Source organism: Rhinopithecus roxellana, chromosome 13 (genome assembly GCF_007565055.1).
Source record: "Rhinopithecus roxellana isolate Shanxi Qingling chromosome 13, ASM756505v1, whole genome shotgun sequence".
NCBI classification, from domain to species: Eukaryota; Metazoa; Chordata; class Mammalia; order Primates; family Cercopithecidae; genus Rhinopithecus; species Rhinopithecus roxellana.
Window position 1 is genome coordinate 119,434,468 of NC_044561.1, and position 17,654 is coordinate 119,452,121.

Genomic DNA, 17,654 nt, shown 5'->3' on the forward strand with positions numbered 1-17,654 from the left:
GATCCAGGTGAGCGACCAACTCCAAATCTGCATTGTTGTGTCTCAAGCCAGTTGTGTGTGTTCCTATCGAGAACTCAAATCCTAGTCTACCCCACTGCCATATTGAGGATCCAAGGATCTAGACCAATACTCTCTCTCTACCCCGGCTCAGAACGGCTGTGACTTGCATGAGGTCACAAGAGAAGTTGCCATTAGCACAGTATGATACCCAGGTCCCTCTCTTGATTCTGTAGTCCAGTGGTCCTTCCTTAACACCATCCTCCTCCCTAAGACTTGTGGCACTTATCTCTTTTTGGGTAGGCTGCATAATACAGTGGGAAAATCATGGGCTTTAACGGTAGAAACAAGGGTATGGATCCCGGTCCTTAACATTTATTTGCAAAGTTGTGAAGCTTAAGCAAGTCCATTTATCTCTTACAAACATCAGTTTCTTTACTAATAAAACAAGAGTAACATGGCTCAGTTCATATGTCATTTCTTTGACCTTCCCTCCAATCTAAATTAGATCTCTGATATTCTCTTCTCCTAGGACTCATCACCTGTATGCTTTTGTTACCTGCCCCATTAGGGTGTAAGCTCCACCAGTGGAATGAGGCTATACAGCCCCAGTACCTGCCATCCACTATACATATAAAAGATTTGCTGAATGAATACTCATTTTATATGATTACTGTGAAGATTAAAAATAATTTATGTAAGGCGCCTAGTATGGGGTAGTACATAAAGTAGGTGCTCAGAAAATAACAGCTATTATCATGTGTCCAAAAACAGCTCTCTAGAGTTAAAAGCAGCATCTATCACTGAACAAGACAGCCAAGAGCCTGTGAACTCTGCCGACTGCTTGGTGTCTCAACACCTATTTCCCTAGTCACTGCCTTGAAATTAGCTCTTTAACCCCAAACTGCTAGAAAATACATGAAGTTATTTACTTAGTACCACCTGGGGAAAGGGAACATAGCTACAGGCAAGCCTGTAAGCTGCTATACTCCCTTCTGCTTCTCTGCTCTGCCTCTTCAGGGAGAAAATGTAAAACAGGGATGCAGTGAAACAATGCTATGAGCCCTAGCTTGGTAACATGGTCATCTAACAGTTCTGCAAGGCCATGGCACTTCACAAAGACTTGGTTCTTGGCTGACAAATGCAGAGACGTGTCTCCCAAAGTATTGGGCATTTGGGTTATCCCATGAAGGGGTTATATACTACTCTGCTTGACCACTGTCTACACCCTCTTCCTTCCACTCTCAGTCTGCATGGTTCCACAGGGCTAATCCCACCTCTAGCTCTTGGGATGGGAACATGACTTAGCCCTGGCTAATCAGAACATCTAGCACCCCTGCCAAAGTGACAAGCTCAGGGATGGGAAAGTGAGTCACGTCAATCTAAGAAGAATTGCAGAACTTCAGGTGGAAACACTGGGAAAGAAAAGCTCTCTTTCCACTTGGGTTGCTAAGCTAAGAAGACACACGTTTAGGGCCAGCGCCATTCTGCCTCTTCAAGCACAAAATCTGCCTGAGAACAAAGGCAAATCTGAGGAAAGCAGTGCTTAGAGACTAACACAGAGACCAAGTCTTGATGACATGGTCTGACCCTTGATGTGGCCGTGCCTCAACTTCCCAGTTACTTTCTGCTGAAATGAAAAATGTCCCTTTTGGGCTCAATTTGAATTGAATTTTCTGTCACCTATAACTGAAAGAACCCTGACTAACAAAGCACAGCAATGCAAGAATACACAGCTCAAATTCAATGAATAGAGGTGCTAAACAGGGGCCTGAATTTCTCTGACTCTTTTCCTTACTGGGGAGAAATATTTAAGGGTTCTTACTTTGTCTGTTTGTTGACGACAATCACAGAACAATCAACGGGCCTTTCCGCATCAAAGCGTCTCTGGATTTCCTCAAAATATTGACGATAAAGCTCTTCTCTACGCCGTTCCTCACGTTTCAAACGCTCTGCAAGACACCACCAGGGTAAACTGAAATAAGGACTGGACCCTTCTATAAAAACAAGCCACAGGCCTCATTTTAAATCCTGAGCTACTTGTAGGCAAAGGTCATCTCTGAATCAATCCTTTGGTCTATCTCCTAAGAACAGCCAGCATTAGTATTTTTTACTATTAAAAATTAACCAAAATGTTATGGCTGGATTAAAGGGCACGGCGATTTTTTTTTGAGATGGAGTCTTGCTCTGTTGCCCAGGCTGGAGCGCAGTGGTGCGATCTCAGCTCACAGAAACCTCCACCTCCTGGGTTCAAGCAATTCTCCTGCCTTAGCCTCCTGAGTAGCTGGGATTACAGGCACCCGCCACCATGCCCAGCTAATTTTTGTATTTTTAGTAGAGACGGGGTTTCACCATGTTGGTCAGGCTGGTCTCGAACCCCTGATCTCGTGATCTACCCACCTCGGCCTCCCAAAGTGCTGGGATTACAGGCGTGAGCCACTGCGCCCAGCCCAGGGCATGGCCATTTTAATGCTGCATCTGATACTTACTGCCAAGCTGCTCCGTGAGAAGGCTGGTACTAATTTACACCTCCACAGAGGTAGATCATCTAGTACCTATTTCTCCACACCTTAGTCAACACTGAGTACTGGTATTCTTTTTAAGTCTTACCAACTTGACAGATAAGAATAGTATTCATTATTATTCTGATCTGCATTTTTGATGACTTTTTTTGAAAAAAAAAATCAAGTAGTAAAGTTTAAAATTAAAAATTTTGAAAGTTCTTTTTTTAAAAGAAAAAAATCAAGTAGTAAAGTTTAAAATTAAAAAATTAAAATTAAAAATGAGGTTCTTAAAGATTTCAACTTAGCCAGGTATGAAATAATTTAAGAAACTTTAAAGATGTATTGAGAAAAACCAGGCTTTAAAAAGACATATTTGTCTTCATCTAAAAAAGAGATGCTGTTAGGTAAAAGTTATACAAAACCAAAAGCCTATTTTGCATAGATAATGCAGATAGTCAGTCATAGTTATCTGGTCAGCAAGCAAAAAACAAGCACTTAATGTCTTCAGCTCCAATCTTTTGTTCATTTTTCTCTTTTTTTTTGAGACAGGGTCTCACTGTCACCCGGGTTGGAGTGCAGTGGCACAATCATGGCGTGCTGAGACCTCAACATCCTAGGCTCCAGCGATCCTCCTGCCTCAGCCCCCCGAGTAGCTGGGACTACAGGTGTGCAGCACTGCACCCGGATAATTTTTGTATTTTTTTGTAGCGATGGGGTTTTACTATGTTGCTCAAGCTGGTCTTGAACTCCTGGGCTCAAGTGATCTGATGGCCTTGGCCTTTCAAAGTGCTAGGATTACAGGTGGTGGCCACAGTGACCAGTATTTTGTTCATTTCTTATCGCTGGAATTTCATATTTATTTCTTCTTGTTGGATGTCTAAACCAGATGATGGTACTAATTTGCATCTTAAAAATCATGTTCAAGCCAAATGCTCTTTACCCACTAATAAGCTAGTTGTATTTCTTCTTTTCATACACTGCTTGGCCAAGTCACTAGCCCTTTTTCAGATGGGGTACTGGCTATTAATTTCCTTTCTCTTTTGTAAAGTGTTCTATCACTAATAGGAATAGACTGTTTCAGCTACTTTACCTTTTGCACGAGACTGACTTTCTGGGCCTGGAGGGCCTCGTCCATCAAAGCTATCTCTGTAACGGTCAAAATAAGAGTCATCCTTTCTCCTGCAATAGTCATCCATTCGTAGGTATCGGTCATAAGAGCCTTCTCTCCTGAAAAGTTAAGGAAATTTTCATAATGATAAAACTGTGTCCTATACTGAAAAAATCATCTAGAGAATTCTTTGGGATTAGACAAATGAGGTTTATATCTGGGACTCACTGCATATCAGCTCTGTGGCTGTGATAGAGTTAACCTGTCTCACAAAATGATGGGAGGGGATGAACAGAGATGATGTACACAAAGCACTTAGCATAGTCTTTGGCATATATTAAATGCAAAATAACTGGCAGGAATTATTGATATTAGTTTTGAGGAAACATTACATGTCCCTCCCTTGTGCTTTTTAAAATTATACTTAAATGTATGTAACAATAATTTGCCATTTTAACAATTTTTATTTACTATTTTTATTTTTTATTTTTTAGTAGAGACGGAGTTTTGCCACGTTGCCTAGATTGGTCTTGAACTCCTGAGCTCGGGCAATCCACCGACCTCAGCCTCCCAAAGTGCTGGGATTACAGGCGTGAGCCACCGTGCCTGGCCTAACAATTTTTTTTTTTTTTTTTTTTTTTGAGACGGAGTCTCACTCTGTCGCCCAGGCAGTGGCCGGATCTCAGCTCACTGCAAGCTCCGCCTCCCGGGTTTACGCCATTCTCCTGCCTCAGCCTCCAGAGTAGCTGGGACTACAGGCGCCCGCCACCTCGCCCAGCTAAATTTTTGTATTTTTTTAGTAGAGACGGGGTTTCACCGTGTTAGCCAGGATGGTGTCGATCTCCTGACCTCGTGATCCGCCCGTCTCGGCCTCCCAAAGTGCTGGGATTACAGGCTTGAGCCACCGCGCCCGGCCTCTAACAATTTTTAAGTATACAATTCAGTGGCACTATATTCACAATGTTGTGCAATCATCACCATTATCTATCTAAAATTTTTCATCACCTCAAACATAAATTCTGCATTTGTGAAATAATAACTCCCCTCTTTCCAGCCACTGGTAATCTTTAATCTACTTTCTGTCTCTATAAATTTGCCTATTCTTGATATTTCATGTAAGTGAAATCATACAATATTTGTCCTGTGTCTGGCTTATTTCACTTAGCTTAATGTTTTCAACATCCTTCATGCTGTAACACAGATCAGAACTTCATTCCATTTTATGGCTGAATGACACCACATTATATAAATACACCACTTTAAAAAAAATCCATATCAGATGCAGTGGCTTACACCTGTAATCTCAGCACTTTGGGAAGCCAAGGCAGGAGGATACCTTGAGCTCAGGAGTTCAAGACCAGCCTGGGCAACATAGTGAGACTCCACATCTATACAAAAAAACTACCCAGGTGTGGCGGCGTATGCCTGTAGTTCCAGCTACTTGCGAGGCTGAGGTGGGAGGATTACTTAAGCCTGGGAGGTCAAGGCTGCAGTGAGCTGTGATCATGCTACGGCACTCCAGCCTGGGAAACAGAATGAGACCTTGTCTCAAAGAAAAAAAAATCTATTAATCTGCTGATAGACATCTGAATTGTTTTTACCTTTTGGTTATTATGAATCGTACTGTTACGCATATTCATGTACAACTATCTGAATCCCTCTTTTCAATCCTTTTGAGTGTATACTCAGGAGTGGAACTGATAGATTATATGGTAATTCTATGTTTAACTTTTTAAGGAACTGCAAAACTGTTTTCCACAGTGGCTATACCAACTTGCATTCCTACTTGCAATTTCTGAGGGTTTCAATTTCTCCATACCTTTCCAACACTGTTATTTTCTGTTAAAAATGTTTACAATCATTCATACATTCAGCAAAATTTATTGAGCAGCAGCACATCTACCACTTGACAGTCACTAGAAATACAAGGCTGATAAAATTACTGCTCTTATGGAGCTTTCAATTAGTTTAGCAGAACTAAGCATAAAAAAAATTTAGCAGAACTAATACATAAAAAAGAACTTACGGAAAAAACAAGCAGAGTAACTATGTATGTACCTGTACATAGGATCTCGGGAGTCTCTCATGTCTCTGTATCTGTCATACATGGGGTCTCGCTGATCTCGAAAATCCCTAGAGTCTCTTAGATCACGAAAGTCTCTAAGATCCCTCATGTCCCGAACGTCGCGCATACTCCTGCTGTCTCTGTGATCCCGCAAGTCTCTACCATGTCTGTGGTCCCGCAAGTCTCGGGGATCTCGAATGTCTCTGCTGTCCCGGGCATCCCGGCCATTTCTGCCATCCCTGGGCTCTCTCCTTGGACTTCCTCGAATTGGGGATCGATCACGCCTTGAATCTCGACTGTCTCCAAAGCCATATGGATCCCTGTGGGAGGTAGCAAGAAGATGCTAAGACAAAGAAATTGAAAGTAGCCAACCCATCAGCTCTTCCTATAAGAAAGCCCCCAACCTCCAAGCATTTTTCTCTAAAACAGGGCAGCCAAAAAGAACATGACTAAACATTTAAGGCTAGTCATCCATTTGGTCAGCAAATAGTCTAGAGGTTCCACAATCTCAAAAGATTAGGACATCAAAAGAATGCATGACCAAAAACTGAAGGTTTTGACTGGGTAACAGTATTCATCAAGCTTTCAAAGTGAAAGTGTCTTTCCACCAGACTTGCTTGAAAGAGACTTTACAAGGGGTAAAAAGTTGGAGGGACAGAGTAAGGAGGCAAGACTTATGAAGACAAAAAGAGCGAAGGGCACAATCTTGTAATAAAAGTGATCAAAGGAACTGTCCTTAAAGTATGGAAAGTTCACTTGAAGTATCTTGGCAGAATAATAAAATTAAGGGGAAAAAAGTACTATAAGATACATACAGTAAAGGATCAAGAACAATCTGTTTCTCTGTTTTGTCAGAGCTATTGAGTAGTGGTATCTCTCAGTCTGAGGGTTTACGCAGAACCTGATTCCTTTTTGTTCAAGATGGTTTAAAAAACAAAACAAAACAAAAACCTGAACAGTGAAGTCACAGATATGCTTGGTCTACTCTGACTCAATGTTCTTCACGAGACGTTTCAACCCACTGGAAACTCCTCTTCAACATATTTAAAATTAAAACCTTCTTACTCCAACCCCATGAGCCCCATTCCCCACTTTTCCACTTCTGACAAAAATCATCTTTCAAGTTATCAAGTTTTAATTAGTTCTTGAAATTAACTATGCTTTTTCCTCCCCCATCCCAATAAAGTCACTTGTGTCCCGTTCACTTTTTCTTTCTATTCCCATTGGATTTGTAAGTCCAATCCAAGCCCTTATTTCTATTCTGACACCAACAAGTTTCCAAAATACAAAATTAAAAATCAGTCTACTAGCTTTCAATTCATTCAACACATAAATACATTAACTATCCTAAAATGCCAACTTCTATGGCCTAATAAATCTGACACCTATTACCTTCCTCTCATTTCTAATTCAACCTCCTCAGTTCTACTTAATTCTTATGCGATAACTCACAAGACAAGACATAATCTATCTCAATATTTTTATTTATATGATTTCTATACTTGGAATATTTTTCCTGTACTAATCCAAGTACCATCCAATCCACACAGGCAAGTTCATGTCCCATGTCTTCCAAGAAACCTTCCCTACCCTTCCTAACTGCTGATCTCTTCTGCACAGCTCAGAGCACTTTCTATCTGTATTACTCATCTTGATCTGGCATTTACCTTTTTACAACAACATCTTATGTCCAACCTGCTTTAAGGATTACCTTCTCTGTAAAACCTGCCCTGAACTCTTGATCTTCCCCAACAAACATGCTCCTCCTCCAGTCCTTCCCATCTCAGTAAACGGCACATCCAACTACTCAGTTACTCAAGCCACGAAACTGGATGTCATCTTTCCCTTAAAGCCTCATCCTCCCTTCCAACCACATTTCCAAATTTTCTTCATTCTTTCTCAGTTCTGTCCACTTTCCTTTACCTTCTTTGGCACTACTGAAGGCTAGCTCATAATCATCTCACCCTCAAACCACAGCAAGAGCCTTCTAAAGCAGTCTCATTTCTGTTTTTGCCTATTTTCTAATTTTTCTCCAGAAAGATCACTCTCCATTGATCTTTTACGCATGTAAAGCCCGTCACTGGTTTCCCACAGTATGTATTTATTTATTTTTATAGGGATGAGGTCTTACCTATGTTGCCCAGGCTGGAGTGCAGTGGCTATTCACAGGTGGAATCATGGAACACTACAGCCTTGAACTCCTGGGCTCAAGTGATCCTCCTGCCTCAGCCTACCAAGTAGCTGGAACTACAGATGTGTGCCACTGTGCCAGGCTCCCACAGTATTTAGAATTCAATCTAAAACCTCTACCAATGCCATGAAGGTCCTGTATAATCTTGGCTCCTGTCTTCTTCAACCCTGTCACACCCTCTCCCTAGTTCACCACTCTTTGCCACACTGGCCTTTCAGCTATAACTAGCCAACGTCTTTCCCAATCCCTTTACGTGAGTAGCAGGAAGAGATCTACACTCATTTTCCACGTCTCAGCATATAAATATCCCCTACTCCCTGATTCTGTTAGATTCAATCAAAGTTTACCTTCTGCCCCTAAAATTCTCTCATAGCACTTTGTTTTTACTTTTGTCACTTATATTACATATTTATTTAATGTCTGTCTGCCCTACTAGACTACAAGCGCCACAAGGACAAGAACTATGTCACTTTGATTCTACACTACAAACCCACTATGTAGAACAATGTCTGTTGTATGACAGATGCTCTATACATATGTTGAATGAATCCTGCTCCGGTACAAACTTCTATAGCTGCACTTACCACACTGTTCTGTAATTATTTGTTTACATGGCTTCCCTACCAGATAAGAAGTTCTCTTGAAGGCTTTGTAGCTCCAGGATACAGCATAGGAGTTCAGTAAATATTTAATGAATTAAATTATTCTACTAAACTGTAAGCCTCTCAAGAGCAGGCAACATGTTTTGCTCATATTTTTGTCATCTACCATGGTGACACACATTAGGTATTCATCATGATGTCATCAGCTTGTGGAAAACCTCACCTCAGCCACACGGGCACAGCAAAACCAACTTAAATGCCAATTTTGCTTCCATGAAGAATATTTGTTATATATTTTAAGGTTCACCAGCATTCCTGACTTGTGGGAGCAAACATATTGTAGACGAGGGACTTTAAATGAGGATAGCTAAGCATTATTTTTCTTTTTCTTTTTCTTTTTTGAGATGGAGTCTCGCTCTGTCGCCCAGGCTGGAGTGCAGTGGCCAGATCTCAGCTCACTGCAAGCTCCGCCTCCCGGGTTTACGCCATTCTCCTGCCTCAGCCTCCCAAGTAGCTGGGACTACAGGCGCTCGCCACCTAGGCCGGCTAGTTTTTTTGTATTTTTTTTAGTAGAGACGGGGTTTCACCATGTTAGCCAGGATGGTCTCGATCTCCTGACCTCATGATCCGCCTGTCTCAGCCTCCCAAAGTGCTGGGATTACAGGCTTGAGCCACCGCGCCCGGCCAGCATTATTTTTCTTATTAAAGTGAAGACTGACCAAGAGTCTTACTTCAACTTTCCTTATTATATCACATAATCCTCCTAACCTGCAACATCTGATGTAGTGTCTAATGTGGGTAAACACTCAAGATCCAAAGACAAAGGACAACTGCAAAGTATTTTTGGATTAATGATCGGCAGATAAACCTGCCTTGGGGAGCAGTTAGAAGTAGTCATTAGAGGTGGAATCCAATTTCAAGTGTTCTTGGCAATCAGGGCTGAGAGATCATGATCCTGACAGACCACAGACCACACACAAAGCCCTGGGCTGGTGGAAATGGGGGTGGGGCATGTCATAGCATGTTATTTACCACTTCAGGAGTATTATAAGTGCTATGTTTGGTTCTTATTCTTTTGAATCCATCGAAAAACCTTACTTACCTGTCAGAGTCCATCCCTGCAAGTTGACTAAAACTCTAGATTCGCAAAGTCTGGGTTCAATCTTCCAGTTTGAGAGGAAGATATTTCCCTTTCCCTCAAATAATCTGAAGTCCATGTGCAACAAAACTACTAATTCCCTCTGAAGTGCCTTCAGGGTAAAAATGTAGAAGAGGTGATACTCACAAAAGGAAAAAGAACCAAAGGCATGGTGGAAGTAGGGAAAAGAAGACAATAATTTTCTCAAAAGAAAAGGCAAAGCCTTTTTTCCTTTCTCCAAAAGATAAAACACTATGGTAGACTGCTGTTCTTCTGGAGACGAAAACAAAACAAAAAACCCTTTAGGGCTGCTTTAGGACCCAAACAAAGAACTCCTCAGAACAAAAGGGCTCCTGCTGCTGGCCCCAACATATTTTTCAAAACAAGACCACAGCTAACAAAAAGACAGTAGTATGCTGAAATCAAAGTGCAAAAAGACAAAGCTTCCTGTGGGAGATGCTGGACCTCAGATGATAAGTGGGTTAGAATCAGGTTTCTGGAGCATAATAAGGTTAACAATATCATCCCACAGCACCAGAGGTGTTTTACTAAAGGAACCAAATGCAGCATACCCTGAGGTACTGCATCACTAGAGGATAAAAAGAAACTGAACAGTGGTTAAATTTCAGCACAGGAGTCCACAAACTGAAGGCAGGTGGCAAACACAACTAAAATTCTGCTGTAAATTCCTCATCTATTCAGCAGGGGGAAAAAGGCAAATACTCTTTGCCTTGAAAGGAATATAGTCACATCGCTGGAAAACATTTGAGAGGTAAGGGCGAAAGGGATGAAGGGGAAAACAATGGTTCTGGTGGCAAGTGATGTGCTTCTGGTAGAATGTGTCTTCTCCTGAGGACTAAAGGGGTGTGGAGAGCACTAGGCATTTGAGAGCCTACAGACTAAGAACTGACAGATGATCATCTTGGAAAACTGTGATGGTCTTTGAATTTCTCTTTGGCAACAGACTGAAACTTCATGTCCAGGACGGTTTTCTTTGGCTTTGGTTCTACAGATGGTCAGGGAGGAAGACCTCTGTCTTTTCCTTTCTTTTCTGCAAAGGTCAGCATCTCCTTTCTTCCTTTCTGTTCACTGGAATGTCTTCCTTGGGAGGGCCAGCCTCTTTCCGACCCTGAAAAAATCCTTCATTAGCTCTTCAAACTTCTGTCACAGATATACTGTCTACAAATATCGTCATCAAAATGGCTGGCTGCTATGTGATGTTGATCTTCCACCCAGGAGGGCTTCATGCTACTGTTAGAAATGGAGACAACAGACTTGTCCAGAATATTGCCATTAGGTGGAGGAAGGATACGGGGTACAATGAGGTACCACACCTCACAGACCCAAATTTTATACAAGTCCATGCTTTTCCTTAGGAAGCACTGATGACCTTCTCCAGCACAAAGAGAACTTTCTTATTGGCAGAGGTGGCAGTTGCTGAGAACTGATGACTTCTTCAAGTGTTACTGGAGAGGTAATCAAAACCTGGAATTTTTTTGTGGCCCACCTAGAGCTAGTGCTGTCTCACATCCAAGGAGCAAGCAGTAATCAAAGACATTAAGGCCCTGTGGATAAGCAGAAAGCATTTCAGGTCATGTAAGAAACTTGACTACAGCCAGGTTATTTCTGATGAGCCGATACCCAATGACTTTCACCAAAGAGATATAAGGTTTAACATCTTTCACAAATATATGGGGAAAATCCTCTGCAGAGCTTTGGATGTAGACGAGTTAATTCTATTTGTTCTTCTTTAAGTCATTCAGAAGTACAGTCTTACTCCTAGTACCTAGAGGCCACGTCTGCATAAAGATATGCTACAAGATCTGGACTGTCAAGGTGTTGAGCTGAAGATGGTAACTGAGACATCTAAGGCACAACTGGAATCATGATCCTGTCTTTGAAGAAGGACTAATGCTTAGTATCGATGCTTGACAACTTGCATGGTAAGTATGTAAGGCACTCACAGGAGTTCAATGAAGTGGCCCTCAAGAGTTAGATGGTAAGAATTCAGGCTGAAATGTGATCCAGAGTAGAGATTCCTCATGCAGAATTCTGTGCTTGGCTAGGCCAATATTATCAGAATTATACACTGACAGCTGGAGTCATTAGGGAGGCCTATTACTGAACAGAGAGCAAAGCCAGCAGAACTGCGTTTACTGAAACATTTGAAGAGGTGATAATCCTGTGAAAACTCCCAAAGATACCTACGTTAAGTCCAGCAAAGCAAGGTGTCATAAAGGTCTTGCCAGTATGCTTATACCAACATTCTTATTAAACGTAGAAAGCGCTAAAAATGTAGAGGTATAACTTAAGGAAATATTTGCCATAGGTAGTGTTTTTTTTCCCCTGTGAATGATGCATCGATGCATCCCCTATGGCTGGGGGCACACAAAATGATTAGGGCTGTCGAATAAAGGCAGTTTGTTGTTGTCAACTATTGATACATTTGGAGTTATCTCAAGGCTTTGACTGGAAGCATGCAGCCGAAGAAGGAGGTACCCAGTGTTCACCCTCAGTTAAATGATTGCCCCTTCCAGGTTAATTACTTGCTGCTCATCTTGCCTACTCTTTGCAATTTATGTCTGCCCTATTGGTATATCTTAAGAGATAAAGACAGATAAAGTATGATCAGGACAATGATTAACATGTTAGTGCTCTCTATTTTGAATACAATGTTAAACTTGTCTTTTTTTTAGGTAAAAAACTGGGATTCTGAATACAATGTTAAATTTGTCTTTTTTTTTTTTAAGGTAAAAAACTGGGACTCTTAGCTCGGTTTTTAGATGGGATTACTAACTGCGACCATCATTTCCTAAAGCAAATAAACATGACTGTATGGAACTTCATCATGTTAAATAACATGCTGAGGAACCCAGCTAGGGAAATATCACCAAGGGGAAGACAGGCTGCTAATGGAATTTGAATTAGTCTAGCTGTCCCTCCTGTTGATTGTAAATAAAGCAGGAAGTCACTGCCCTATCCACACCACCAAATGACCTCATTTTACAGTTGATTTCTAAGGAAGGTGAGATTTTAAAAGGCATACAAAAGGTGACCTATATATTTATATAGTTGGTAAGGAGCTCATTTTATTTTTTGAGACAGGGTCTCACTGTTGCCCAGGTTGAAGTGTAGTGGCGTGATCACAGCTCACTGCAACCTCAACTTCCTGCACTCAAGTGATTTCCTGCTTCAAAGCCTCCCCAGTAGCTGGGAGTACACGCAAGCGCCACCATGCGTGGCTATTTTTTTGTAGAGATGGAGTTTCACCATGTTGCCCAGGCTGGTCTTGAACTCCTGAGCTCAAGTGATCCGCCCACCTTGTCCTCCCAAAGTGTTGGGATCACAGGTGTGAGCCACTGTGCCTGGCTAGAAGCTCATTTTATAAGGCCCTCTCCAATGTTGTCTGTATGTTTGTTTGTGCAGGGACTATTATTAAAAAAAGAGAAAAAAAGCATAAAACTATTTCTAGATTGGGGTGAAATTAATATTTTTAATTTAATGCTCTGGCAGTGGCTATTACTGGGTTCCAACCAGGGAAGTTGGTCATTCCCCAACACTGCAATGTTTGTTGAATATCTACAATCAACTGGAAATGTTAAAAGCATTTGGTTAAGTATCATCAACAGGATGATATAAAATACCCTTCTCAATCCATAACAGAAACAGGATCTACTCTCTGTTCTGCAATGTGGCTTGTTTGTTGTTGTTATGGTTTTTTATGCCTGTGGAAACACACAGACATTATCCAGAGATCACCAAAGATCACCAAGTATTATGGAGACAACACAAGAGAGGGAGGATTTTACTAGTGGAGTCAGTGTCTTTTATAGTTACAAATTCCACACTCCTGGTAAGTCACCAGGAAACACACACGTTAGCGCTCTTTGGAAATTGGATACACACCATATCTCCTTTCAAGCCACCTGACAACTAAAGCTTCCAATGGGAACCCTGTACTTCTGACCATTAGATGCAACTCTTATCCACCTGTATTCCATTCTGTAGTGGGACAATAAGATAGGACTGCCCAAGATCTGTGGCACGGTTAGATGAAGGCTAATGAAAGTAGACATTATACAGAACTGCTGAAGTTCTGCAGGATTTGTTTATGTTCTTCAGGATACTCACACACACACACAAATCAACCAACAGAGTATTTACCTGCAAGCTGCAGGCATTCCTTAGAGAGAACAGACAGAATACCAATTTACATGTCCACTTCCGCAGAGAAACCAACGAATGGCCAGAGAATCCACACGACAGCTGTGGTATAGTTGCAGCTATGGTATTGGACTCAACTCTGCTGCACAGGCAGAGTGGACAAAGACTCCACCTGAATGAAACCAGCAGCACTACTTTGCCCTTAGGGTCTGCTTAAACTCTGCAGAGTGGGCATGCGTAATCTATTCCCAGTAGCTAGAACTTCACATCCAAGTAGGAGTATATACATGAAACACACAGCGGACATTCTTTCCTACAAGTAGGTAACAAAATACAGGTGTTTTTGTCCAAAAGCAGGACAGCTCTATGTTATGCGTAATGCTCAGTTAGCTGAGTTCACAAGGTGACCAGTGGAGCTACTAGTACAGATGAGGATTCACTGTATGCAGCACTGTCCAGTTCACTGTAGGAAATGCAGTTTACTGTGGTACGTAGTTTAGGTATGTTTCTGGGGAAAACTGGCTTTTTTACTTAAAGGCAAGGCAAAATCCATTAATCCATTTGGGCCCTGAAGAGACATCAGATATGAAATATATCATTTGTATGAAATATATCATATCTGTCTGCCCTCTACACAAAACTGCATCCATTTGTGTGCTGTTATGGGGCCAGAAAACTGAATATGATATCTTTATTTATGGTATAAATGGTACCATTAATAAAGCTCTTCTTTGAGAGAAGGGATCAATTTAATATGTATCTTGAGGGTCCGCACCAGGATTATCTCTTTTGTATACACTGGAAGGAAGAATACACTGGGAAAACACCCTCGATTTCCGTGAAAGCTAAGAAAAAGGGAGACTTTCGAGAGCTGGAGTGTTTTGCCCTTTTTATTTCCCCTCAAACAGGTAACCCAAGTATGTGAGCAAACAGGGGATCTGCAGCACAGGCACAGCGGCAATCTCTCAAGCAGCACTTTCCGTAAACCTGGGTTAACATCTGGACCGGCAGCCATTTGGAATGAAGAGTCGAATCTCTGCTGCCCACTGCAGTGCAGCATGGCATACACCAATGACTCTGGGGCACTCCTTCTGCTCTGGAGGCTCCCATTGACACGTGAGCTGGGGACAGACAGAGGTTTATCCTCTTCCAATTGCCTGCAACTCATGTTGCAAGCTGAACTTGCTGGATTTGCCACCGAAAACACAAAGCTTCCTCTGTATCTCCTGATGTATGTTTAAAAAAAGCAGCAAGGCCCTTCACACAGGGTTCATGTTCTTATTGTTTGCTTGAGCGTTTCACTCGTTGGGGGGAAGAAAAGACCTTTGGTGTAGGAAGCTGGGCTTAACTCCCCAGAGCCCAACTCTCCCAAGGTAACTCACGGCTTCAGGGTACTTTACCTTCGTGTGGGGCTGGGTCTTGATGGAGCCGTATTCATATTTCTTCCTTCCGCTGCCTTATTAATATCTGAAAAGAATAATCAACCCATCTGTTCAATGCTACGGAATAAAAACAAGATCATCAGCACATTTCAAATGAAAGCAACAACAACAAAAAACTACAATGACAACCAGATGGTGTAAGAAAAGCCATTCAGCAGAGACACACTGTCACTTGGGCAATTTTTATTATTGAGTTAAGGTAGTACATTGTCACAGCTTGGTAAGAAATGTCCCTTCGTTTTCTAGTTAACACGTAATTTGTCTTAAACTAATTACGTCAATGCTTTAACACCCTGCCAAGCCCTAGACCTGACACGTTCCCTCCAAGGGGAGGAAAAGGTTGTTTTCTAAACTCTTAGAAAGCAGTTGTAAGATTCTTTTTGTGAGGAAGAAAAGTGGGGGGGAAGATAAGGAGAGTTTAAAAAACAAAAGGGCAAAGGCAAATAATTCTATTTTATGTTACTAAGAAGTAATAGCTGGATTTCATTGTCTTAAAACTTCCAATATCCCATGAAGCAGGGCCTCCTGTTAGTGTGTCTTGTGTTGAATTCCATTGGATAGAATCTTCCGGAATAACATGCAGGAAAGAAAACTGTTATTACCATTTTTAATAAACAAAGAATATGACCTGTTAATATCTACAACCTTCACAGACAGATAACCAAGAATAAGGACTGGCATATGGTATATAGTAGAGTTAGGTAATAAAACACTACTCATAAGTTGTTTTCATTAGAGAAGGCTGGCATATAGAACTAGATATGGGAGAAAAGCAGAATCACACAAACTTAAAGAAAAGCAAATTTGTATAGTTAAAGCCCGCTTTGCTAAAAACAAAAAATACCTGCTTTACAAAAATTGAAGTGAATAATAAACACCATGTATTAAGAAATTTATGCCCCAAAATAATACCTGACAATTTTCATATGACTTAAAGCTAAATAAATACATTACAAATTTCATACTTCAGATAAATGAAGAAATAAAACTGCTTTCTGCTGTATAGTTTGTTCCCCTTTTTCCGTATTAAACAATGGCGTATCTAATGACATCAAATGGTATTAAGTACTCACATAATTCGAGTGCTTTAAAATAATTATGCCCTTTAAAAATCCCAACCAGATTCCTATCACATGAAAGACAACAGCAATAACAAGAAACTTAGAGGTCTGGTACAGTTTTTATGCTATGTTGCCAACTTTTGAGTTCCTGTTCAAATGAGGGTAATCTTCAATTCCATTTTAAATCAGAAGTCTCTAATTTGTCTAGAAAAATGGCTTCTGACAAAACTGAAGCTAATATAAAGCTAAAGAGTGAAGTATATCCTAAATTGATTCCTACCTTTTCAATTAAGCAGACACTAGATATAATCTCTCTATTTCAAAAAAAACTGAAAATATTTTCTATGTAAGACTTGGCCAATAATATCTGACCATAGCTTTGCTACTGCATGCAGTACTTTCACAATTTACAAGTCTTAAACTTTGTAATGGTCTAAATTACAAATTATACAATGACAGGCCTTATAGGGAATATCTAGCTCTATTATACGTAATTGTGAAAAATACTAGTTCAGGTTTACGACTTACTGAGTCTGTTCCCTTACTGTGTACCACTTTCTAATTATATAGGTTGGCTATGATTCAGAGAGAAATATAATATCTTTGAGTATTTTAAGTAGTTTTCAAGGTGTCTCTGGAATACACTGGGTATGTATTAAGATTAAAAAATACATATAACGTAATTTCAGCAGGAGTTCATATATTATTAAATCGTCTTGTGAATAAAGAAAACTCACATCTAAACACTGACTAGACTGGGCAAACATTCAGGTGAGAGTACAACGCATACAGTATTACTTTAATTGGTAGGTTTCTATTACCAATAATTTGCCCTCTACATATGAAAAGGAGTATTACACTGCGTAATTATAGCCAGTTTTGTGAGTACCTACATACAGGACAGGGGAAATCACACGGTCATGTATACTATATCTTTGGGACAAAACCAGTTCTAGTTGGAATGAAGGACATAAGTATTTTACTTTGAAGCTGGTGGAATCTTTTTGTAATTACTTGAAAGATTAAAGAACATTCAAGATTATATCTTTAAACCATTTTGATTGTAATTAGCCTCCTAGTATCTATTTTCATTGGTAGTCCAAAGTATTTATATTTGACGGCATGGGATGTTGGGATGTTTTCTTCTGCAAAAACAATAATTCTCAGATCATTGTCTCATTTTAGGGTTTAAACCTTTAGCGTAGTATGTCAAGTGTTTGTTTATTCACCTCTGTTTAAGAGTTACTTAAATTTCCATCTTGGCTGATGTATGGAGAAAATAAGACCTGGATTTTTTTCCCCCTATCTAATAGAATTGCTCAGATTAGGGTAGGGCTGGGGAGTTTTGAGAGTTGTAAAAACACAACCACCAACATTACTGC

General features: G+C 40.6%; 1 protein-coding gene across 4 annotated transcripts in view; it reads right to left on the bottom strand.

The window, feature by feature from the left end:
• Positions 1-17,654, bottom strand: part of NCOA5 (nuclear receptor coactivator 5) — a 30,086-nt gene that overhangs the window by 4,306 nt on the left and 8,126 nt on the right. For 2 of the 4 annotated variants that reach the window (XM_030914990.1, XM_030914991.1), the window contains exons 2-5: positions 15,170-15,236; positions 5,668-5,994; positions 3,592-3,728; positions 1,823-1,949 (exon numbers count right to left, since the gene is read on the bottom strand). In XM_030914990.1, coding sequence (XP_030770850.1) covers positions 1,823-1,949; positions 3,592-3,728; positions 5,668-5,994; positions 15,170-15,207 — 629 coding nt within the window. In that variant the 5' untranslated portion in view covers positions 15,208-15,236. The remainder of the gene's footprint in view (positions 1-1,822; positions 1,950-3,591; positions 3,729-5,667; positions 5,995-15,169; positions 15,237-17,654) is intronic. The other 2 variants (XM_030914989.1, XM_030914992.1) reach the window with 1 other exon arrangement.